The sequence below is a fragment of the Pelecanus crispus genome, chromosome 21 (assembly GCF_030463565.1).
Source record: "Pelecanus crispus isolate bPelCri1 chromosome 21, bPelCri1.pri, whole genome shotgun sequence".
NCBI lineage: Eukaryota > Metazoa > Chordata > Aves > Pelecaniformes > Pelecanidae > Pelecanus > Pelecanus crispus.
In genome coordinates, this window is record NC_134663.1 from 92,125 (window position 1) to 116,474 (window position 24,350).

A 24,350-nucleotide genomic window follows, 5' to 3' on the forward strand; every position below is an offset into this window, starting at 1 on the left:
GGTGGAGGCGTTGTTCTCTATGTAAAGAAATCGATAGTGTGAAGAGCTGTCCCTGAAGAATAGCCACAAGCAGGTCGAAAGCTTATGGGTAAGAGTCGGAGACAGAGGCAACAAAGGGAACCTTGTGGTTGGTGTCTACTACAGGCCACCTGATCAAGGGGAGCCTGCTGACGAAGCCTTCTTCCTCCAGCTCTGGGAGGCTTCGCGCTTGCAGACTCTTGTCCTGCTGGGGGACTTCAACCACCCCGACTTTTGCTGGAAAAGCAACACGGCAAGCTGTAGGCAATCCAGGAGATTCCTGGAATGCATAGGCGACAACTTCCTAAGCCAGGTAATAGACACGCCTACCCGAGGGGACGCGATACTGGATCTGATGGTCACCAATGCAAGTGAGCTCATCCGTGATGTCAAGACTGGAGGCAGCTTGGGCTGCAGCGATCACACGTTGGTGGAGCTCACGCTCCTGAGGGACATGGGAAAAGCGAGGACTGCAGTCAGGACCCCAAATTTTAGGAAAGCAAACTTCCAGCTCTTCAAGGAGTTAGTCAGAAGGACCCCCTGGGAGACAGTCCTCAGGGACAGGGGAACGGAACAGAGTTGGCAGATCTTTAAGGACACCTTCCATAGAGCACAAGAGCTATCAGTCCCCAAGTGTAAAAAATCGGGCAAGGAAAGGAAGAGACCAGCATGGCTGTGTCGAGACCTGCTGGTCAAACTAAAGAGTAAGAGGAAACTGCACAGGCAGTGGAAGCAGGGACAGGTGTCCTGGGGGTAATACAGGGAAACGGCCCGGTTGTGTAGGGAGGAGGTCAGGAAGGCGAAGGCGAGGATGGAGCTGAATTTGGCAAGGGATGTAAAGAATAACAAGAAGGGCTTCTACAGGTATGTCAACCAGAAAAGGAAGGTTAAGGAAAGCGTACCCACCCCCCACCAATGAACAAGAAAGGCAAACTTGTATCAATAGACGAGGAGAAGGCTGAGGTACTCAACAACTTCTTTGCCTCGGTCTTCACCGGCAACCTCTCCCCTCACCCCTCCTGAATCAATGGACCAAAAGATGGGGACCAGGGGGGTAAAGCCCCTCCCACTGTAAGGGAAGATCAGGTTTGAGACCACCTGAAGAACCTCAATGTACACAAGTCTATGGGACCTAATGAGATGCATCCCAGAGTCCTGACGGAATTGGCTGATGTAGTTGCCAAGCCACTCTCCATGATATTTGAAAAGTCATGGCAGTCAGGTGAAGTCCCTGCTGACTGGGAAAAGGGGAATGTTTTGCCCATTTTTAAAAAGGGAAGAAAGGAGGACCCCGGGAACTATCGGCCCGTCAGCCTCACCTCTGTGCCTGGGAAGATCATGGAGCAGATCCTCCTAGAAGCTATGCTCGAGCACATGGAGGACAGGGAGGTGATTCGAGACAGCCAACACAGATTCACCAAGGGCAAGTCCTGCCTGACCAACCCAGTGGCTTTCTATGAAGGAGTAACTGCATCAGTGGACAAGGGAAAGGCAATGGATGTCATCTACTTGGATTTCTGTAAAGCGTTCAACACAGTCCCCCACAACATCCTTCTCTCTAAATTGGAGAGATATGGGTTTGATGGGTGGACTGTTTGATGGATAAGGAATTGGTTGGATGGTCACATCCAGAGGGTCGTGGTCAATGGCTCAATGTCCACATGGAGACCGGTGACAAGTGGAGTCCCTCAGGGGTCTGTACTGGGACCAGTGCTATTTAACATCTTCATCAATGACATAGACAGTGGGATCGAGTGTACCCTCAGCAAGTTTGCAGATGACACCAAGCTGAGTGGTGCGGTTGACACGCCAGGAGGATGAGATGTCACCCAGAGAGACCTGGACAAGCTGGAGAGATGGGCCTGTGTGAACCTCATGCGGTTCAACAAGGCCAAGTGCAAGGTCCTGCACCTGGGACGGGGCAACCCCCGGTATCAGTACAGGTTGGGAGATGAAGAGATTGAGAGCAGCCCTGCGGAGAAGGACTTGGGGGTACTGGTGGATGAAAAGCTGGACACGAGCCAGCAATGTGCGCTTGCAGCCCAGAAAGCCAACCATATCCTGGGCTGCGTCAAAAGAAACGTGGCCAGCGGGTCGAGGGAGGTGATTCTGCCTCTCTACTCTGCTCTGATAAGACCTCATCTGGAGCCCTGCGTCCAGCTCTGGGGCCCTCAGCACAAGAAGGACATGGACCTGCTGGAGCGGGTCCAGAAGAGGGCCACCCAAAATGATCCGAGGGCTGGAGCCCCTCTCCTATGAGGACAGGCTGAGAGAGTTGGGATTGTTCAGCCTGGAGAAGAGAAGGCTGCGAGGAGACCTTATTGCAACCTTCCAGTACTTAAAGGGGGCCTACAGGAAAGATGGGGAGACTCTTTTTAACAAGGCCTGTTGTGACAGGACAAGGAATAATGGATTTAAACTAAAGAAGAATAGATTTAGACTAGACATTAGAAAGAAATTTTTTACATTGAGGGTGGTCAAGCACTGGCACAGGTTGCCCAGAGCGGTGGTGGAGGCCCCATCCCTGGAAACATTCCCGGTCAGGTTGGACGGGGCTCTGAGCACCCTGATCTGGTTAAAGCTGTCCCTGCTCACGGCAGGGGGGGTTGGGCTAGATGGCCTCTAAAGGTCCCTTCCAACCCAAAGCATTCTATGATTCTATGAAGTCCTGTGCAGAAGACTACTGCCACCAGCGTACCCAGCAAACAAACATGGCCGACCGGAGTCACGTGACAGCAGACAACTGCTCCCAACATGCAGAGCGAACAACCATGGCCGACTGCAAAGTCATGTGCCAGACGACTGCTGCTCCCGGCATGCATAGCGAAGAAACGTGGCCGACCGGAAGCCATGTGTGGAAAAAAACCCATTCCCGGCATGTCCAGTGAACCAACATGGCCGTCTGCAAAGTCACATGCCAGAAGACTACCGTTCCCGGCATGCATAGCGGATCAACCTGGCCGTTTGCAAAGTCACGTGCCGGAAGACAACAGCTCCCGGCATGCCCAGCGAACCAACAGTGCCGACCGGAAGTCACGTGACAGAAGACTAATGCTCCCAGCAGGCCTAACGACTCGACATGGTCGACCGGAAGTCACGGAAGACTATTGGTCCCGGCATTCATAGCGAACCAACATGGCCGTCCAGAGTCACATGCAAGAATACTGCCGATCCTGCCATGCCCAGCGAACAACATGGCCTTCCCCGAGCCACGTGGCAGAAGACTACCAGTCCCGGCATGTATAGCGAACCAACATGGCCGACCGGAAGTTCGCCCATAATACTATAGCCCCCAGCATGCCCTGCGTACGAATGTGCACGGCCGGAAGCTGTCGGAAAACTACAGCTCCCAGCATGCCGCGCAGACATTTCCGGCAGCGCTCGCTGTGCGGGAAGACGGCAGCTCCGTCTGTGCTACGGGCTGGAGAGTTTTCCAATGCCAGACTCTTCAGGGACGCCATTCTGCCCCCGCGCCTTCTTTCTTCCTGTCCCGGAAGCGCCGTGGAGTCCAGAGCGCTGCCTCAGTGTCCCCAATATGGCCCCGGGGTTCTCCTCCGACGGCCCCTGTTGGAGTCCGACATGTCGTGGTCCCCCGGCGCCCCTCCGCCACCGGCCCGCGCCGCCGATGTGGCCCCGACCGGCAGCGCAGCGCCCCCGTGCACACCACCCCCCTCCTCGGAGTTTTTCCTGGGACCTGCCGTTCGCGTGGCCCCGACCGGACCCGGTGCTCTCGCCCCCTCGGTGAGCCCCCACCGCCCGCCCTCGCCCGCCTCAGGTGCTTGGGCAGCTGCACACGCCGGACCGTGCACCCCCTGCAGCAGGAGGGTTCTCCCCATCCCAGTGCGCCCCGACAGCACCCATCATTTGTGTCGCAATACCTGCAACTTCTGCATTCCAAGAGACGCCCAGCCCTGCTCACCTTCTCCGCTGGTACAGCTGCAGCTTTGGTCACAGATAGCCCCAGCACAGCCACCTCAAGCAGCGAAAAAAACACTACAGCCCCTTTTCACAGAGAAGCTGTTGTAATCAGCATCACCTGGGGCTTGTCCCGCCCCAGCCCACAGCTGAAGCTGATCAGGAACAGGAGGCCCTGGCCAGCAGCCTCCTCAGGGGCAGCTGGGGCTGCAGGAGTGCCCCCACTCCTACAAGCAGCTTGGTGAAAGCTACTGGGAAGGCCTTTTTGCGAACAGAAGGGAGAAAAAGATGTATTGTCACAGGGACAAAAGAACAAATGGAGAGCTCTGGGGTGCAATAAAAGAAAAAAGAACATCAGGGGATGACAATGCAAACAGAGGACTCCTTGGGGCATACGGAAAGGAAAACGGAGGACCCTGGAGCACACCAAAATACCAGGAAAATTCTGGGACAGGAGAAAGCCACACAGAAAACTTGGTGATATGCTGCAAGATGTATGCAGGACATGGGAGCGCACAGAAAGGCACACAGAGGGCTTGGGGACACACTCAAACGCAAACGAAGGGCCTTGCTGCCCACCAAAGGGGCTGTAACGTGTGCCATGGGGCTCAGAGTAGCTTACAGGACATCTGTAGGCAGCCCCTCAGTCTGTGCAATTGTCTGTCAGCACTGCTTCTGCTGGCCCAGATGTGCCCGGGACATCGCAGGGTGCAGAGAGCAAACCCAGGAGTGGTCTGGGGACTTCTCATGGTCCTGGAGGGGCCCTGGCTGCCCACCAGATGATGGAAAATGCCACCAACAGCCTGGAGCATCCATGGCAATGCAATGGAAATTCCCTGCAGCCCTGTGAACAGCACTTGGGTGCTCCAGAAACCCCCAGGGATCCCAAAGAGGTCTGGGAGGCCTCGGGACCAGCTGCTCAGTCCCTGCACAATGCATAACCTCCTCAGTGGACATTGTCCCGGGCACTTCCAAGTGCAAAGGGACATAAGTGCAAAGCCATAAGTGCACAGCCATAAGTGCAAAGAATAAAGCTAGAGTTTATTAATTAATGCACATAACTCCTGGAAGTGAGTCTGCCATGGGGCTCACTGCCCACATGTTCCCCCTTCCCCTGCAACACCTCAAGAGTCACCACTGGAGCAGTGTTTGCTGGTTTTGTGAGAAATGGTCAGGTCCTGTTGCTGCTGCTGCCCTTGATGTGGTAAGCCAGCGAGCAGCACTCCGCTCCCTTGTCTATGTTTTTTGCTTCTGGGATACAATTCTGGTTTGGTATTTGAGAGGAAAACCCGACAGCCCCAGCCCTTTTCCCAGAAAATACAGGCACACACCACCAATGGCAAACCAAGTTTTCTGTCATCTCCAGACTGCTCAGAAAGCAGCATCCAGCAAAACCAGGATAAAAACCAGGCCCTCTAAAGACTCCAGACACTGGACAGATGGAGCTAATGCAAAACAGACTCTAGCTGAGTGTCGGGGTTCAGCCCCAGGCAGCAGCTCAGCACCACGCAGCCGCTCACTCACTCCCTCTGCCCCGGTGGGATGGGGGAGAGAATCGGAGGAGTAAGAGTGAGAAACACTCCTGGGGTGAGATAAGAACAGTTTAATAATTGAAATAAAGTAAAATAGTAATGATAATAATAACAATACAATAATGATAATAACAATATACAAAGCAAGTGATGCCCAATGCAATTGCTCCCCACCCGCTGACCAATGCCCAGCCAGTTCCCAGCAGCGATCGCTGCTCCCCGGCCAACCCCCCCAGTTTCCATACTGCCCATGACGCCGTATGGTATGGAATGGCCCTTGGGGCAGTTGGGATCAACTCTTCTGGCTGTGCCCCCTCCCAGCTTCCTGTGCCCCTGGCAGAGCCTGGGAAGCTGAAAAGTCCTTGCCTGGCATAAGCAGTGCTGAGCAACAGCTAAACCATCAGTGTGTGATCAGCATTATTCTCCTACTAAATCCAAACCACAGCACTGTGCCTGCTACTGGGAAGAAAATTAACTCTATCCCAGCCGAAACCAGGACACTGAGACAGTGGTAAGAAGCAGGGGCGCGCTCCACTCACTCAAGCCGCCTCTCAGACAACACAAGCAGCCCAAGGCAAACAGACCCTGGTGGAAAATCTCGTTCATGCGACAGCGCGCCAGGAAGCAGAGCTCGGCGCAGGCAGGCGCCGTACCGGCAGAGTGGCGCTGCGGGGGGCAGGTGACGGCCGCAGCTCCAGGCTCTACCCCGCACCCGCGCCCCAGAGCCCCTGCTGCCCGCCCGCCCGCCCGCCCCGCCCCGCCCCGCCCCGCCCCGCCTCACCCCGCCTCGCCTCGCCTCGCCTCCCACCGCGCTGCTGGGGGCACCGCGCATGCGTACTGAGGGGGTGGTGCTCTGTGACGTCACCGCCGGAAGCACCTCCCTGCGATCCCAGGCGGGGGCTCCGCTGCTTCTCGGTGCCGGCCATGAGCAAGCGGAAGGCTCCGCAGGAGAGCCCCAACGAGGGCATTACCGACTTTCTCACCGGTAGGGCGGGGGGGCCGCGGGCCGCCGCTCCCCCCGGGGCTGCGCCCCCGGGGCTGCCCCCCCGCCGCTCCCCCCGGGGCTCTCCCTTCCCCCCCCCCCCGGGGCTCTCCCTTCCCCCCCCCCCCCGGGGCTCTCCCTTCCCCCCCCCCCCCGGGGCTCTCCCTTCCCCCCCCCCCCGGGGCTCTCCCTTCCCCCCCCCCCCGGGGCTCTCCCTTCCCCCCCCCCCCGGGGCTCTCCCTTCCCCCCCCCCCCCGGGGCTCTCCCTTCCCCCCCCCCCCCGGGGCTCTCCCTTCCCCCCCCCCCGGGGCTCTCCCTTCCCCCCCCCCCCGGGGCTCTCCCTTCCCCCCCCCCCCGGGGCTCTCCCTTCCCCCCCCCCGGGGCTCTCCCCCCCCTTGGCTCCCCCCGCGGCTCTCACCGGGCTCCCCCCGCGGTTCTCCCCGCAGAGCTGGCCAATTACGAGCGCAACGTGAACCGGGCCATTCACAAGTACAACGCGTACAGGTACCGCCTCCCTTCCCCCGGCGGCCGCGCAGCCGGGCGGGCAGCGCCTTCCGCGCGCAGCCCTGACCGGCCGTGTTTGCAGGAAAGCAGCCTCGGTCATTTCCCGGTATCCTAGCAAGATCCGGAGCGGGGCCGAAGCCAAGAAGCTGGTAGGTGCTCCTGCCCAGGGTGCCGGCGGGAGGTCCTCGGGGCAGCGGGGGCAGCGGCGTGGGGGCAGCGCCGGGCAGACCCCGCCGGCCCCGGCCCCGCTTCACGGTGCCCAGTCAGGTCTCGGGGACGCGGCGTGGCTGCCGTGGCAGTTTCGGAGCTGGAACTGGGGCCTCCAGCTGAGCCTCTGCCTGCAAAAGGATTCTGTTACGGCAGGTTTCCCTTTTGCTTTGCTACAGCTTCGCTAAAGTTGGGGAACTTGAGCAGTAATAATCAAAGCCTTGTTCAAAATTATTGCTTTGGGGTAGCTTTTAATATAGCCCTTGAGTTACAGTGTTCATGCTGCTTGTGTCGTACTCTTGAATTCTCGTGCTCCCTTACGGTCCAGTATTTTATCATGGTCTCGGTGGCCTCGTAGTTCTTTCTGGGCTCTAAATTCTGAGAAGGTTTCCCCTTTTTCTAGATATAATGGCTTTAAATGACCTTGAAGTTAACTTGTCTCCCCTCCCCTCTGCAATATTTAGGATGGAGTGGGTGCTAAAATAGCTGAGAAGATAGATGAGTTCTTATCCACTGGAAAACTACGCAAATTGGAAAAGGTGAGTTTCTTTCCCTTGTGCTCTGTTTCTCAATAGTTGCTTTTCTTTGTAACTTGCAAAGTAGCCTGCTTGCTTGTGCGATTTCTGTTGTTGTCCCTAGAGTCTTTCTGTCTTGGTAGTGTTAGGTTAATGGTTGGACTACATGATCTTAAAGGTCTTTTCAAACCTAAATGATTCTATGATTCTGAAGAGACTGATGTCAACCTTAGGAATGGTGGACATGGAGTCTGTGGCAAGTAGAAAGCAGGGAACGAGAAGTTCATCCAAAGCCTCAAAACTGTCTATTGATGAAAATATTTTAGGTTATATAATCAGCATGTGAATGTCTCCTGTGAGAAGTGGAATTCTGACTCTGGAAAGCCCTGGAGTTTTGTGGGTTAAGCAAGCTGTTCACCTTAGCATGGGTAGTTAGGCAGTTTTCAGGCTTGGTATGTATGGCATTATTGTGATACACTGTACTACCATTGGTACTGTTTTGCATTGACTTATAGTGAGTCTCCAAAGCAGAGTCTGATTAAGCTGTTTTATCAAGAAGTCTTTGTTTATTGCAAATGGAGTAAAGAAGGGCTTGGTTTGTTGTTTTGTTTTTGCAGATTCGACAAGATGATACAAGCGCATCTATCAATTTCCTGACACGAGTTACTGGCATTGGGTAAAGGTTTTTTTGTTTGTTTTTTTGGTTTGAGTTTTTTTCCCCCCTTCTGTTTATTTGGTGGAGTTATGAACAGAAATTGGGTGATTGCAAGTAATGAAGAGAGTGAGTCTGACCTGATGCTGTAGTGCCCACTCTGAGACACCATACTTGTGATGACACGATTGGCCGAGAAGAAAGGGTGTAGACTCGTTAGTTATGGACTTGGCGGTAGAAGAGTGGAAGCGCGAAGCTTCTGTGTGCAAGCTGAGAGGGAAAGAAGAGCTGGTCAAGAACAGAACCATGAAGGACTGAGAAGAGTGGAAGTGAGAAGTCCCTTTTGGACTTTTGGTGGGAAGTTGGGCCCAGGGACAATGGTGCATGTGTTTGTAAAAGAAGTAGAGCCCTGAAACAGGCAACGAAACAAAACAAGAACAAACAAAAAAAACTGTCAGGGCTTTTGTGCCATGTTTGAAACCCTTGAGGTCAAGGGTAGAGAATGTGATCATTCTCAAGTAATTCTGAGGGAAAACATGCTCAAAGTTTGAGGATATACTGGTATTTGAGAATGCATCTGAGAAATTGGGATGGGATGCAGAAGGAGAAGCTTGGGTGCTGTCCTGTCTCAGGACAGTGGAAGTTGCCTCTCTTGGTCTGGAATCTGGCAAGAGATGCAGAGAAGGGTAAGAAAGGAAGTAAATGGCAGGTCAAGATCTGATAATTTTATTATAATGTAAGAGTTTTATTGAGGAAGTGGATTCAAGTGTGGTGGAGCTGTAACCATGGGATTCCAGAGTAGTTGGAGACTAGTTCCCCAGGAAGGGACTATGCTTCCAGGCTGGTGGTTTTTAGCGTTTTGAGATATTGGATAACATTACTTGAATACCTGTCTCACAGTTCTTTCCCTGCAGAGTCACGCAGATTAATCTAATGACAAACCCTTAAAAAGGAAAAAGGTTCAGCCATTCACTTGAGTGTTGTGCTTAAGGCAAACTCTTCAGCCAAGTTGGAGCTGGGACTGCTTTGCTGTACCGTAGGTTGCAAACTAGAGCCTTGTTGGGGTTTTTGAAGTGCTAGTTTAAAGACATTTTTGTGTTGCTGTTGCCTTAAGCTGGTTCAGAGACTGATTGTGGTTAAAGTAGTTCTTATTATGCATTTGCTATTGTTGTCTAAAGCAATATTGCCGATTTAGTGAGATCTTGTTTATTTTTTACAATCATACATCGCTATATAGTTAGATCAATGCTAAAAAATGTGCAGGTCAAGCCTGGAATAGCTATCTCTGCTGGTTGAAAGTACAAACTGAAAATGCATATGCTGAAAAGAGGGTAAGCATCAGAAGCGACTTCAGTCTTGGCCTTGAAGAACCTAGGCAGTTACAGTGAATTCTAATGTCCTTTGCGGTGTTGTAAGACTCTTGCTGTTCCTGATGGCAGATTGCCTTCTCTCTTTGCAGTCCTGCTGCTGCTAGGAAGTTTGTTGAGGAAGGAATTAAGACTTTAGAAGGTAAGTGTAACCTTGGGTACTCAGTTTACACTCCGGTACTGTTTTTTTCTGTCAAGCTGCCTGTTCCACGGTGGTACTGTGATAGCAATTATGCCTTAGGCTTTGAGGAAAGCGTATAAGATGCTAAAGTTAGCGCACAGGCTAAAGGCATTACATACCTATCCAAAATAAAGTACTTACAGATTACATGGAAGATTACAAGGATTTTGGCTTTAAGGTGAATGGTTTACTGAAGTCCTTGTCGGGAAGTGCTGTATGCATCCTATCAGCTGTTGCGTAGTTGGTTTGAAATCTCTTCCTTTGTGTTTGAGGTTGCTGTTTTCTTGTTACATATGCTTTGCATGTATCATCTTTGCATTGGTGGAAACTTACTGTAAGATTTTTAGTCCTCAAGTAATTTTTTTGTTTGTTTGTTTTTCTTAATTCTTCTAGATCTAAGGAAAAATGAGCACAAGCTGACACATCACCAGCGAATTGGGTTGAAGTAAGCTTTCTTGGGTGCAAGTGCTTGGCTTTTCTAATGACTCTTTCAGACACCAGGTTGTAATGTAAGGTTATGCAGGCCAAGTAGGGTTCTGTTCTCTCTGTGTGCTCTACATGCTTTTCAGCAGTTACTCAGAGCTTTTGTTTCATTGGGGTTGAAATTCAGGAGGCTTAGTCTCCATCCAGAAGGAATTAATTGCAAATGACTCTTTCAGTTAGCTCATGGAGAATCGCTTTAGCAAGGTTGCAATGATGTTTCTTGGCAATCTGCATAAAAGTGGCCCGGGCTATTTTTTATTATGTGTTGTGAGCAAGGTAAGACCTTTGCATGTCTGAACTTGAGAATGCTAATGCAGAATGTGAGTACTTACCAGCTTGAATGGTGCTTGCTGAGTGGCTGTTCCAGTGTGCTAGTTCTGGAAGAAGTATGGCTGTGTTTGCAAGAAGCTGCAAATGAACCAAATAAAGCCCTATATCTGGACTGGTTCTGTGTAGGGCCCAGCTCTAGCATTTCCACATCAGAGGCAGAGATGCGGAATATGTGATCTGGACGAAATGCTTGCAGTGAGTGAGAAGGGTTACCTAATGATTGTCATCTTCCCGCTGCTCATCTGAGCCCCATACCCAGTGTGCATCCCTGCCTTTATATGTGTGAGCATTCAAGGGAAAACCTTTCCCTGTTAAGTGAGTATAAGAAAACTCACCTGACCTGTCTGTGTTGCTAGTGCACACATTGCCCTTGGGTCTGCTTCCAACGTTGTGCTCGGATGTTGTTTCAGAAACTCTGGTAAGTGCTGAGCTAAAAGAATGGCTTCACCGCTCTATTGTGGTCTTTTCGTCCCTAGTTCCACTGCAGCTCTTTGAGGGAGGTGGGCGCGGGGGGAGTCCCATATCCAGAAGCTCTGTCTGCAGAGCTTTGGATTGGGATGGTTGGGTGATGAGTGTCGGGGAACGTGTGTGGCTCCGAGGCTGCAGTATGGCTGCCAGTGCCTGCTGTCAATGTTTCTGGTGCTGGAGAGGTGAAGAATGTGCCTGCTGATCAGGCACGTCATTGTTTCACCTGGCCTCTCTTTCTCCACAGTCAAGCAGCATGCTGGCAGTCTGTTTTTTACAGCTGCATGCCAAGATATCGGGAGCTGTATTTGACTTGTGAGCTTTCATTTAGCTGTTTCCAACATAGATCACCTCTGACTGTGGGTGAGGGACCTGTACCTCCTGCTTGCTGGTGGACTGAGTTTTGTCAGGAACCTTTTGTGTTTTCAGGGGCTATGTAAATATAAACCAATTGGTTATACAGTAATATTACTCCCACCTCATAGCAGTTCTTCATATACAGTGGAAATAATATGCCATGAAACTGTCTTCTAAGCATTGTCAAACTTGCAGTTGTGAGTTTTTACCATCGCTTGGCAAGATGTTTTCTAAGATGTTTGGTGAGAATGGGGAGCTTTTTGTGATGTGACAGTAATATAAGTTGTATTCTTTCCTCTGATACACATTTAATTGACTAAAATTTTAAGATGCTACCCTTGCCGCTCTTTCAGACACTTTTATTTTTATATATGCAGATACTTTGAAGACTTTGAGAAAAGAATCCCGAGGGAAGAAATGCTGCAAATGCAGGTAAGAATGTCTTTATCGAGGACGTGAGGCACTGGTGGCCAATGAACAACTGACACCTCTAAACACATGTGTTGTGGTTCAGCCCCAGCCAGCAGCTCAGCACCACGCAGCCGCTCACTCACTGTCCCTGCCCCAATGGGGTGGGGGAGAGAATCGGAGGAGTGAGAGTGAGAAACACTCCTGGCGTGAGATAAGAACAGTTTAATAATTGAAATAAAGTAAAATAGTAATGATAATAATAATACAATAATGATAATAATAACAATATACAAAGCAAGTGATACACAATGCAATTGCTCACTGCCTGCCGACCGATACCCAGACAGTTCCTGAGCAGCGACTGCTGCTCCCTGGCCACCCCCCCACCCCCCAGTTTCTATACTGAGCATGATGCCGTATGGTATGGAATAGCCCTTGGGGCAGTTTGGATCAACTATTCTGGCTGTGCCCCCTCCCAGTTTCTTGTGCCCCCGGCAGAGCATGGGAAGCTGAAAAGTCCTTGCCTGGCATAAGCAGCACTGAGCAGCAGCTAAACCATCAGTGTGTTATCAACATTCTTCTCATCCTAAATCCAAACCACAGCACTGTGCCTGCTACTAGGGAGAAAATTAACTCTATCCCAGCCGAAACCAGGACAACACATCTTTCCTTTTTACACAGGAAATTGTGCTGAAGGAGGTAAATAAGCTGGACCCAAACTATATTGCTACAGTCTGTGGCAGTTTTAGACGAGGTTGGTACTCTGTGATCTTGTTATGTTTATTTTGGGCTAATAAGTAAGACTCATTACTATAGATGTTGTTCTTCTAGAGATAAAGTCTATGCTGGAACCTGGCTTTTTCATGTTATTATCGTCTTGACTGGTTAGTTCAGTGACGAAACACCTGCATAAATCCTTGCTTCTCCATCCTGCCCCCATAAAGAGTAGTACATCGTAACGTGTGAATTGTTTGCTTTGCTTTTACATTAACAACATTTGTGCTTCATCGCTATAGAGTACAACAAGAAATTCTTGGGTATTTTCTGAGATGTGTGGGGATATAAACTTTTTGATGCAAGAACAAGGTTCTTTTACTTTAAGATCTCTTTTTCTCAAATATCTTGAATGGTGACTGAGTATTTTCTACCAGAAGAACATGTTTATAGGAAGAGGTTAGATGAATGTTCACCAATGTTAGTGTACTTTGTCATACGCAGAGGGATTTTTCTGTGCTTCTTACTTGCCTAGGCGCAGAGTCAAGTGGCGATATGGATGTTCTCCTAACCCATCCAAGTTTCACATCTGAGTCATCCAAACAGGTGTGTTTCTCTGCCACTGTGGGCTAGTACTGTGTATTACTTCCACAAGGGTATGTTTAAATTCAGAAGATACGTAGTCTCAGCCTTGTACTGCAGCTTCTTGCATCTTTTTGTTGCGGTAATAGTAAACTCTTCTCCTGGATCACCATGTTTATTTTGAGGAGTTATAATCGCTTCTCAGTCCATGTATTATGTTGTGTTCCTCTTCCAGAACTGTTCAGTGTGTTTACTCTTATCCTTCTGCCCCTCCTCTTCCCTTCACACACACTCCCCCCACCCCCTCAAATTCATGTGCTTTTACAACTTCGAACTGTAACAGCAAGCTGGATAAAGCAGAGATTAAAGGTAAAGTATCTCTTTATGTAGACATAATCTTTTGCACAAGAAGCAAATGTCCTGCTGCCCTTGTAATCTTTTGGGACTAACTCTGGAGAAGTCTTAATGACAGTTCATATTTCTTGTGTTGCTTCTATAGATTCATTGCTTAAAACTCAAACCAAGAGGCGAGTTTTGTCACTTCCAATGAAAGCAATCTGACATGGGGAATTAGGTGGAAATTTTTTTTACATTGCACAGCTGTCATTTTATGAGCTCTTTCTCAGCATTATTGTTATCTTTTTTTCCCCTCTGGGTCAAATTTCATGTACAATAATACATACAATTATAGTGATGTCCTGTACTTGTCTGGGCCATTGTCTGGTAAATGGATAAGATATTTTTGGTATTTGTGAAATAATTTCTTCTTCTCTGTTATCGCTGTTCTTAGTCAAAACTTCTGCGTCAAGTTGTAGAACAACTGGAAAAAGTCCACTTTGTCACAGATATGCTGTCTAAAGGTGACACCAAATTCATGGTAAGGCTTTTTTGGTGGTGAGGGACGTTGGGGGGATTACCCTTCCTGACAGAAGCTAGGATATATACAAGATATGTTGCTTGGAATGCTGGAGTTGTGATTTTTTTTTTTTTTCTAATTCCCTCCCTTCCCCCCATAAAAACTTTCTGCCGTTAACTCTCAGTGAATCTCTCACAGTAAGATTTCAGTATTAGAAAATCTACAGGTATTTATGTAGTTCTGAACCCCACTGACATAACCTTCATCATACGATGCCAATTGTGTCTCTGTTTTGCTTGATGTTTCTCCAGAACCTTAGCACAACCTCACTTCTTCAGTTGCACCAGTGACCACTTTTGTAACTCTGTCCTCAAGATCCTGGAAACACTATCGTTCATCTCAGGCCTATGTTTACCTTGTTTTGTCTAATATATAATATAGGAGATAAAATCTCCTTTTTTGTCAATTTTGTTGCAGAGCAGGTTTATTGGATAAACTGCTAGATTTGGGATATAATAGGGAATATATGGGATGCCTAAAGAAAGTAATGAATTACAGGAACATTAATTTTGTTAGGTCCCTTGCTCACAGCAAAACCTTTTTTTCCTTAAACATGTGTATTGGGTGTTATCTTGCTTCACTTAGTTTTCTTTACAGGCCCCAGGTATCCTGGTCTTACAGGCTGGTTAAAAGTTAATTCTAACAGAGAAGTGTAGAAGCGTAAGCAATACTGAGTGGAAATAAGGAGTAGTTAGTTCCTGTCAGTCACTCGTGCTGGCTTTATGGAATTCCTTGGAAGCTCAGAGGAGTGGCCCTGCAGGCGGGTTCACCAAAGGTCCGTGACTTAGGGACTTCTAGGCAAGAATCAAGATTCCGTTATATTCAGCTAATCTTTTGTAAGGCATAAATACTTAAATATATAATACTACAGTTAAAGATACTTGCTTTCCCAAGATGAAAGGGGCTGTTGGAGCACTTGATTATTTTATTTTTTTGTTTGGTTTTGCTTAAAATAAGAGCTAAAAGAACTCTGAGAATTTGCCTTCAGTTTAGTTCATGCTGCATTCTGAGAGGGAATGAAGCTTGATGGCTTTTTTTTTGGCTTGATCTTTAGGAGGAATAAGTGAAAGTCACTTTCATTCTTGCCAAATGGTTTTAAGTGTGAATACTGCATGGGTTTAAAGCTAAGTGTACATCTGTGAGCCAAAAGCAGAGACACTCTGCATTCCCGGTTTGCATTCACAGTTTGACAAGCTCATTATAGTTTGACCATTTGCTCTGTGTAATCCTGTCAATCTTAAATAGTTGTGGAATAGCTCTTGTCTTCCAAGTGGAAGCTAGGAAGGGAATGTTGTAAAAAGGGAAATGTGACTGCAGCTGAGAATCTGAGAAAAGCAAGTCTCAGTAAGGAGACAGACAATGTAACTTTAAAAGCATAAGCAATGTTAAGCTTTCAAAACAAAGCTAAGAATAGAAAGAGAAGTCTCAGCATGAAGCTGCAATTGGTGAAACGATTTAGTATGTAGACATTTCTCATGATTTCTTACAGCTCGTGCCCCCCACACACACACACTGCATTGTCATTTAAGGTGATCATAGACTAGGGAAAAAAAGAAATGGTTGATATGTGAATTGCATGAAGATTACAAGGCAATTTGAAATGAGAAGTGGCAGAGAATTTCTCAAGAAAAAGCTTTTTTTTTTTTTTTTCATTTATATTAGCTTGAGCTTTGTCTGTGTTTTCCTTAACCTGCTGATGTTTGTGCATACTGAAAAGCCTGATAACAATTAGGGCAGAGGAATGGGAAATGAGAAGTCCCGTGATCCTTCCTGCTGTAATAAAAACTTAAGCGGCAGTTATATGCTACATTAAACTATGGTCCTCTTAGCACTGTAAAATAGTGATTTACGGTACTGTGACATCTAGCTGTTCTAGTAAAATATTTAATTGGTTCAGTGGGAATTTAACTTTGTTCTCCAGGATGACTGAGGATTGTTTAGAGGTTGTTTAGGGGTGGGGAGGTGAAGATTGATTTAAATCTGTTTAATTTCACTTTGAATTTCTTGCTTTCCTTACTTCCTCACAGGGTGTCTGTCAGCTGCCAAATAAAGAAGATGGAACAGCCTATCCACATAGGAGAATTGATATCCGGTACACACACCAAAAACCCCTACTTTAGCTGTCTGCTACGTAGTAGGCATCTGCATCAAGTTCTGCATTCAAATTTCTACTCCCATGTTTAGAACATGGCATTTACTAGGTTTCTAATTCCTTTGCAGTATGGAAGCCACTGTACAACTGCCAGTATCTACAACAGGTTATTAGCAAGAATGCTGTACTTTAAATCATGACTTTATATCCAGTTTCAGAATTGTGACCTACTTTATCATACTGCTTTGACATTAACTCTTGGCAGGAGTGCAAGTACTGTAACCGTGTAGTGGCTGAACACCAGTAACTTCTGGGTCAAGGTAGATGTACTGAACCTTTCTTTGATGTGCAATTAATTTCATTCTTGCATCTGGCTTGTCAGAAAATCAAATGTAGAGAGTTGCAGAATGTGTGCACATAAATAGGAAGTAAACCTAGAACAGTGTCTGAATGGTTGAATTCCAAATGGCTTGTAACTTTTTTGTTGTATATTTGTTATAAATCTGTACTTTTCTTCTACTTTTATTCTAGGCTTATCCCCAAAGATCAGTATTACTGTGGTGTACTGTATTTCACAGGAAGCGATATATTCAATAAGAACATGAGAACTCGTGCTCTGGAAATGGGCTTCACGATCAATGAGTATACGATCCGTCCCTTGGGTGTCACTGGTCAGTCTGGGCCTTTACACAGAGCATTCTTTCTAGTTACATCTAGTTACATGTGATCTTCTCCTTAAATTGGTTTCTCAGTGTACTGGAAATACTTCTGATAAGTACTGTAGTTCATGACATTTTTCACAGTGTCCTTTCTGGTATTGGACACCATTACAGCAGGAAGAGGCAGCCTACTTATGTGTAGGCAGTGCTGCGGCACAAAGTTACCTCTTCGGGCCACCTGATCTGGTTAAAGTCTTACTGACCTAAAGATTGTTCTTTCAGTGTTGTGCACAGCACATATGTGGTTTCCCACTCTTTTAACAAGATATGTCATGTCCTTCAGTTGTTTTGTTTTGGAGGGGGGCTGACTGTATATATATATATAAAAATACATATATACACACATATATATGTATGTATCTGCACATTAATATAAATTTTATATATATATAATATATATATAAAAAATAAAAAATATTTAGCTGCATAACCACATGGCCCCAAAGTTAATTCATTACCTTATTTCCTTTGACACTAGTGAGATCCATACCTAAACACTGTATGGAAAGGTCTGTGGGGAGTGTTTTGGTTTTTTTAAGACTGTTTTACTTACAACAGTTTTGTCTTAATGTATTTAATATCTTGCAATGTATTTGGCACTCAGGATTGTACAGACCTTCCACCTTTCAAATAGCATCTGTAATTTGCTTGCAGGAGTTGCTGGGGAGGCCCTACCAGTAGAATGTGAAAAAGACATCTTTGACTATATCCAGTGGAAATACCGGGAGCCAAAGGATCGGAGTGAATAACTGCTTGTCTAGGTTTGTAACCTAGAGAGATGGTTTCATAGCGTCTTATGAATGTACCAAGTGCATAGTCTTTCTTTGGACGTTACTGCAAAAAGTGTACGTTACTGATGATTAAAGCAAGCCCATGCCACTAGCACAGAATGTGTAGTGAAGATTAAATCCTCTAAGATCTCATTTTGATATCCTCCCACCCCACCCCCCCAAAAAAAAGCTGATTAAAACACTGTGTTTAACTGAATGGGCTGCAATACTAGAAAAACCTCTGGGGAAGGTGGTGTGGCAGTCAGACTCTTTAGAGAATGCATATTCTCTTTTGCTTTGGGATTTAGTAAAAAACTATCAGATGATAAATCACTCATTTCTATTTAACCCCTGAGGAGCAGAAAGTTTTGACATAAAGGCAAAATCTTTCATCTTACTGAAGTTCTTGTGGCTTTGTTTGAAGATGGTAGCTGTCAATCAAAATTAATGCTGGTTGTTTGGAGTTGCTGGAAAGTCTTAGAAAACAATATTAGCCTTTTATAAAAGGCTGTATGCTTTGATTTGACAATACCTGTGGTGATCAAGCTATGAAGTTCTTTCCTAATAATTTTAGTAGCCCTTAGGCTGTGATCATTGTTAAATCGTCTGGGTATTTCAAACTGAACAAGCCCTCTTAGCTTGTTTCTTGTAGTTTTCCAGAAGGCTATCAGAGTTCTGATGCTTCCATGTTTTAGTATCATATACACAGACATACCCTGTGCAAACGTCACCAACTGTTTAATATCTAAAACCTGGGCAGTTCTTGGAGGAAGTAACGTAACTTTTTTTTGCTGTTAACTTTGTTGAGGTTGAAAGACTTGGAAGTAAAACCAGTGCTTTTGTGTAGTCGTTGCAGATTGTCTCATTAGGCGATATGTAGGATTTTTTCAAGTTTTTTTTTTTAATGCAGTTTGAGTAATTATGTCTGTAGAGCATCTTGGAATGCTCAAATGAACGTTTTGCCAATACAAGCTGCTGGCATAAATTGCTTGAGTATATAATCTCCAGCATCTGTGTGTAGCAGCAGGCACTTTATAAATAACCATACATCAGATTTGGCCATGGTAGTGAATTAGTACTGGCATTGCACAATTAAGAAAACTTAAATAGATCTGAAACTTCAGTATGAGACCAGTTTGTTTCATATATATTGGGAGACTAGAAGAACTGTATTAGGAGAGCTTTGTTTTTGCAGCACTTAAAATTAAGTGCCCTAATTACTATAAGATTATTCTTACAGCGCTTAGATCTCAGATTCTTGAGATTCTTATGTCTCTCTTCAAATGTATGTTTGAAGGGGGATGGGTGGAAAAAAGCACCTGAATGTCTATTTCCCACCCCCGCTGAGTAGATGAAAGTATAAAAAAGCTTTTAATACTGGTTACACAAAACAATGTATTATGACTCCCCACAAGCCAGCAAACGTGTTGAGGCAGGCTTTTTGGAACATATTAATCAGGCCAAAAAAAGACTGCCTGATATTTTTTGCTTAAAAATATATCATTGGAAAACACCTAGGACTAGCAAGAGACATGAAAGGCAGAAATGTCTTAAATTCCAATGCTGAAGTTGCACCTTGGCACACAGTTATAGAATGCAAAGTCATTATCGCTGATGCTATTGAAGTACTACTCTCTTACATGACTACAGAAGAATGAATGTAACACACAGCCAGACATAACTAACAATTTTCTGTAGGATTTCAAATTCAAAATCAGACAAGGATGTTGTATTCAAGCTCTGCAATAACTGGAGTAAATGGGAAAAGAAAATGGGGTACATGTCTTTGGAAGACCCTTTCCAGCCTTGAAGTGGAATTTTTAAGCCATTATTCATGTCTCTGTTGGCTGCTGTCAAAAACCTCCAGTAATGGAGAACCTGAAATCTGCTGGGCCAGTTGCTTTCTTTGCAGCATTGTTAAACATTGCAGGTCATTTTGACACCAGCTGGAAATGTTTGAAGCATCTAGACTTTAAAGTATTCTTTTGAGCTTTTAACTTAACTTGCTTGCCTAGGGAGCCCCTAGCACTGGGTCAGCCTATTGGACATACTATTGCTTATCATTCAGGGTTATGGGCTGAAATAAATGTAAGGTGTTTAGGTGCTTATGTGTTGCAGGCTGATGCTTGCTGCTATTAGCTCGTGGAAGAGGCGACCCGAGTTTGTGGCACAGTGCACAAATAACTCTAGATTAAAATGCACATCCCTTTATACTGCCTTGTGTTACTAATATCTCAGTCTTTTGGCAGGTGCTGAGGTGTGATCGTTGTGCTGCTCTGCTGACCAGTATTTGACAAGATGAACTGAAACCACGGTCACAGTACTAAAAAAATTCTGGATGTTGAGCATTGTCACTGAGAACTAACTGGCTTGCAGATTTTGGTCTAGAAATGATGTGTGCAGTAAAGCCCAGAAGCACAGCCTGAGGTGCAAAGGCAGCTTTCTCCCTCTTGACCTATGATAAGCAGCATGTGATCTGCCCTTCTGTCCTTTCTTCAGCCACTCTGTCTGCTCCACAGATTCCTCCCAGCTGCTCTCCCTGTGACAAATTAATGTTCAATATGCCCTGGCCATGGATTAGAGACTTTCTCTCCCAGCCTCATTCTGGCTTTCTTCTTTTATTCAGCCCCAAATGTCCTACTGAAATGATTTAAGAGATCCAGAGCAAATCCTAAGGTTTCCATGTTTTCCTGTGTAAGGAACACAGAATGTTACACTGTCACACATGCTAAAGTGTGGTTTCTTTTAGACAAGAGCCCTCCCTTGCCAGTTCTGAACAAATTTCTGTCCCCTTTGTGGATGTTTCTCACAGCCAGAAACTAATCCTTGTTTACTGGCTAAGCGTCTATTACAGGATTGGCGAGGTATGCAGAGATTTTGTGAATGTGTAGAAATTCTTGATGTACATAAAAGGATTATTTTCTGCCGCCTCTGCACTAGCTCTGCTGCCAATTTTGCTGTTTTAAAAGTGGTGTGCTTTTCTTTTACTAAATAATGTATCTGCTAATGTATTCCCTATAGAGTTAGTCCAACTGAAACTGGCTGTAACAACGGCTGTTGTGGCTTCTAAAACCACAAGGATTTGTGCCTATGTAGAGAATGTTCTTATACAATTGCCTCTGTCTTTGATTAGAGCGCAGTTGCATATTCTAGAGGAGTCCTTGGAAGTTCTCCAGAATAGTTTTCCTATGTTTCCGTTTCTCCAGTTGCGTAAGCAGGTGCACGAGTGCTTGCAAGTCTTACTTTATGCACTTAGCTCTTAGTGTAATGGGCTTTACGAGTGGTACAGCAATGCAGATGACCATTCGCAATTGTCGGGAGCTCCGGAGAGCTTTGTGTTGCCCAAAGCCAGTGATAGCAGAAAGCGTTCCACTTCTTTCTTTTTTTTTATCTAAGAACATCACTATGCACATTAACTAGGCTACAAGAATTGTGTAGTTACCCCATTCCTCATAACTGAGTCTAAACCAAAAGAATGTTGTCATTGCATGTGACACAATGTGGTTACGTCTGTGGATGTAGGCTTTTGCCAGGATAGACCTTGCTTTTATTTACAAAGTAAAGGAAACACCTATACAGAACAGCACTGTGGGTGTACCTCTGATGCGAATTTAGTGTCAGAGGAGGCAGCTGAGAGCAAATAGCCACATGTTTCAGATACACTGTGAAAGGAAGAGGAGAAATGGCACTGAGTTTCCCTAGAGAGTAGAGAAAGGGGATGGGAGTTCTAATGAGAGAATGTACAGTCTCTGAAAGTGTTGATACTTCACCTTGTGGTGCATTTGTCCTGGTACCTTGAGAGAAAAATCAACCTATCTTTCTTTTTCTCCTGACATTCTTAAGCATTCAGAGATTTATACCTGCAGAAATTTTTAAAGACAGAAAGATCCATTCTTGATGAAGGTCACAGATCCTATTTTTTATGTAAGTTACTACTACTTTTTTTTTTAAAATCAAGCCTTGATCCAAAGATGTCGAGTGTGAAGAATAAGCAAAGTATCTGGGTTTTAGCTTTTTTTTTTTTAAAAAAAAAACACCCCCCAAAAAGCCCCCAAAACAAAAAAAAAAAACAACCACCCAATTTAAACAATATATAAAATTGTCTAATGTAGGATTTTAACAGACAACTGTTTAATCTAGCAGCAACAGTGCTGCTTCTGAAGACAGACTGCACCTCTTTCTCTTGGTTAACCAGCCTTCTCCTGGTTAAGAGATTAAACCTTTGAACATGATGTAGGCATTTGCCCACTCAGAACTGCATCTTTCTTCTGATCTGTTTCTAGTTCTTTGTATCTTATGTATGTGTAGACACCAGAATGAGAAAGCTGGCTGTGTCCTGAAGTATTCCTAAAGAATACCATTTTCAACTACTATCTGTATCTCCTTGTCTCAGTGTTAAGTGTCCTGGTGCAGTGCGGAAGCTCATTGTAAGCTGTTTCCATGTCCTTACTTCTAAAACCTTTCAACATGGCCATATGCTAATGTGACCATTCTCCTGTTGCATGTGACCTGTGTGCTTTGTTCCTAGGTATGTCGTAGTACTATCAGTTGCAGTGTTCTATATTTTGTTCAACTTGCCATTACCCAGAAGACTCGTCTAATTAATTGATGCATTTCTACACTCCCATAGAGTCAGTCTGCCCTTTTTTATATGCAAACCTGTCAGCTCTGATTTTATAGCTCCTTTTATAGCTTTCCACTGTGAAAGATAATGACTATTTTGGACGTGAGAGGAGGTCCCGTCAAGATTGCATTACTAGTTGTATTTGGGACAGGGATTCTGTTGGTTAACTTAAAACTTCACTAGTTTTAAGTAGTAAACTACTAACTTTGACGTATTAGAGAGTATCAGCATGGAATGTATTGCTACTGTATTTGAATACCTTGTAGGAGTATAGGGCAAACATATTACAGGATTGCAGGCTTGAAAAGGCAAGACTATTTTATACATAATCAAATTGACTATTGCAAATTATATAACACTTTTCTTGATTTGTTAATGATTAGGTCCTCTGTCTGCCTTTATGGGGGCAGAGAGGAGTTTGCATCTGTGTTGTCAGACTAAACCTGACTTGAATTATAAAACAAACAAACAAAAAGATGGATGTAATACTGTTTCTTATTTTTGTCTGACTCAAGCCTATAGAACAACTACATTTTTACTTGTTCTTATATAATTAGCGTTGATCAGTCTTAGTAATGGAGATTATAGACTGATACTCTTGCTTATCCCTTTATTTTCTTCTGTTTTTCCTATTGGGATTTTAATTATTTTCTGGGAATGTTCCCCAGCCCTAATGCATGCAGTGGTATGTAAGGTGACTAGAAGTTAACTTAGTACTATGTGAAGTCTTCTGATGCCTCATAGTAAAAAATACATATAGCTGATGTATATATAGTGATACAGTGTTTTCCTGAATAATCAGTGGGAATAAACAAAGTGAGAATTCCATCATGAATGTGTAATCCTGGTTTGGTTTTTTAGCTGTAATTTTAAGAGTAAAATTAAAAAGCAGTAACGCAAGCTTACCATGTTTACAACTGTTTCCTAGGCGGCACGCAGCGTTACGCTGATGCATTCTCCATCATCCTCAACAGGTAGCCCAGAAGACTGCCTTGTCTTGGGGCTTGAGGCAGAATTTGCTGGCCTTGCAGTCTCTCTTTGTAACACTGAATTCTTCTAGGTGGAAGAAAGTGTGTTTTTCTTGAATTATACCAATATACAATGTATCTTTCTCCCCCCCCCCCCCTTCCTCCCCTGTCCCCTGCCACCAGTTAACCTGCCCTTATTTCGGGCTGCTTTGGGTTACTTACAGTTCCTTCCCTCCTCCTGCAGAACTGGACTGCAAGATACCTGGTAATGACGGGAGGCAGTACCTGCAAACCTTGTGCTTAGCATAGGGAATCTGTGTAAATGGGCATACGCTATTGCTTGTGCATATGTAACCTTGTGCAGATGCAGGCTCGCAATAGCGGCTGTGCCCTTCTGTCAGTGCTCTTGTCCCAGCTGGAAGGTCTTACATCAAGACTGGGTGTGCCTGCCGCCTGCCTTAGCCTCAGGGCTACAGTGACCCTCGCTAAGGGACTTGGCCTAGCCGAAACTAAGCAAAAAAGATTATCCTTTCATTCAACAAGTTACAGTGTAGAAGAGAAGCAAGAAGCTTCGAAAGACTCCAAAATATCCACGTAAAATAAATTATTAACACTTTGATGTTACCTTATCTGCCGGTGAAAGATTTCCCAAATGTTAGAAAATATAAACGATTGTACTTCAGCTTTGAAAGGTGCAGTATTAAACTCCGTATGCGCTTTGTTAGTGTTTAATAATTGGCCAGCGCGAGGGATGGCAGCGCTGAGGAGGACGTTCGTGAGGACGCGTTCGGTAACCACCTGCAGGGTTTGCGAGGCTGAGGCACCCGCCGGAGGCCCGCACCGGCTCTGCGCCCGGCGGGCGCCGCTGCCCCACGGCTCCCGGTTGGGCCCGGGCCCGGTGACCGCTCTCGTCCCTCACCCCAGCGCGCCTCGAGCGGGTGTCAGAGCTCCCTGCTGGCCGCCCAGGCCAGAGGCGGCTCCGGCCGCTTCGCCGCCGTTTCTCGCACGGGCAGAGGGGCCTGCCCCACCCCCCCGCGGGGCCGCCT

General features: G+C 46.1%; 1 protein-coding gene across 1 annotated transcript; it reads left to right on the forward strand.

Moving 5' to 3' along the window:
* The first annotated feature begins 6,361 nt into the window (after positions 1–6,361).
* Positions 6,362–21,634, forward strand: POLB (DNA polymerase beta). The gene is made up of 15 exons (XM_075723946.1): positions 6,362–6,450; positions 6,894–6,951; positions 7,034–7,100; positions 7,623–7,697; positions 8,291–8,349; positions 9,785–9,834; positions 10,267–10,318; positions 11,886–11,940; positions 12,601–12,673; positions 13,169–13,239; positions 14,006–14,092; positions 16,159–16,223; positions 16,755–16,894; positions 17,597–17,703; positions 19,962–21,634. The coding sequence occupies exons 1-14, from the start codon at positions 6,390–6,392 to the stop codon at positions 17,689–17,691; spliced, it is 1,008 nt and encodes a 335-aa protein (XP_075580061.1). The 5' UTR covers positions 6,362–6,389; the 3' UTR covers positions 17,692–17,703; positions 19,962–21,634.
* Positions 21,635–24,350: the final 2,716 nt, after the last annotated feature.

Excerpts from the sequence above, each read along its gene's own strand:
- POLB (XM_075723946.1), top strand. The coding sequence starts at position 6,390 with ATGAGCAAGCGGAAGGCTCCGCAGGAGAGCCCCAACGAGGGCATTACC. Across the intron at positions 6,952-7,033 it reads CACAAGTACAACGCGTACAG|GAAAGCAGCCTCGGTCATTT; the intron begins GTACCGCCTCCC and ends CCGTGTTTGCAG. Across the intron at positions 16,224-16,754 it reads CATAGGAGAATTGATATCCG|GCTTATCCCCAAAGATCAGT; the intron begins GTACACACACCA and ends CTTTTATTCTAG.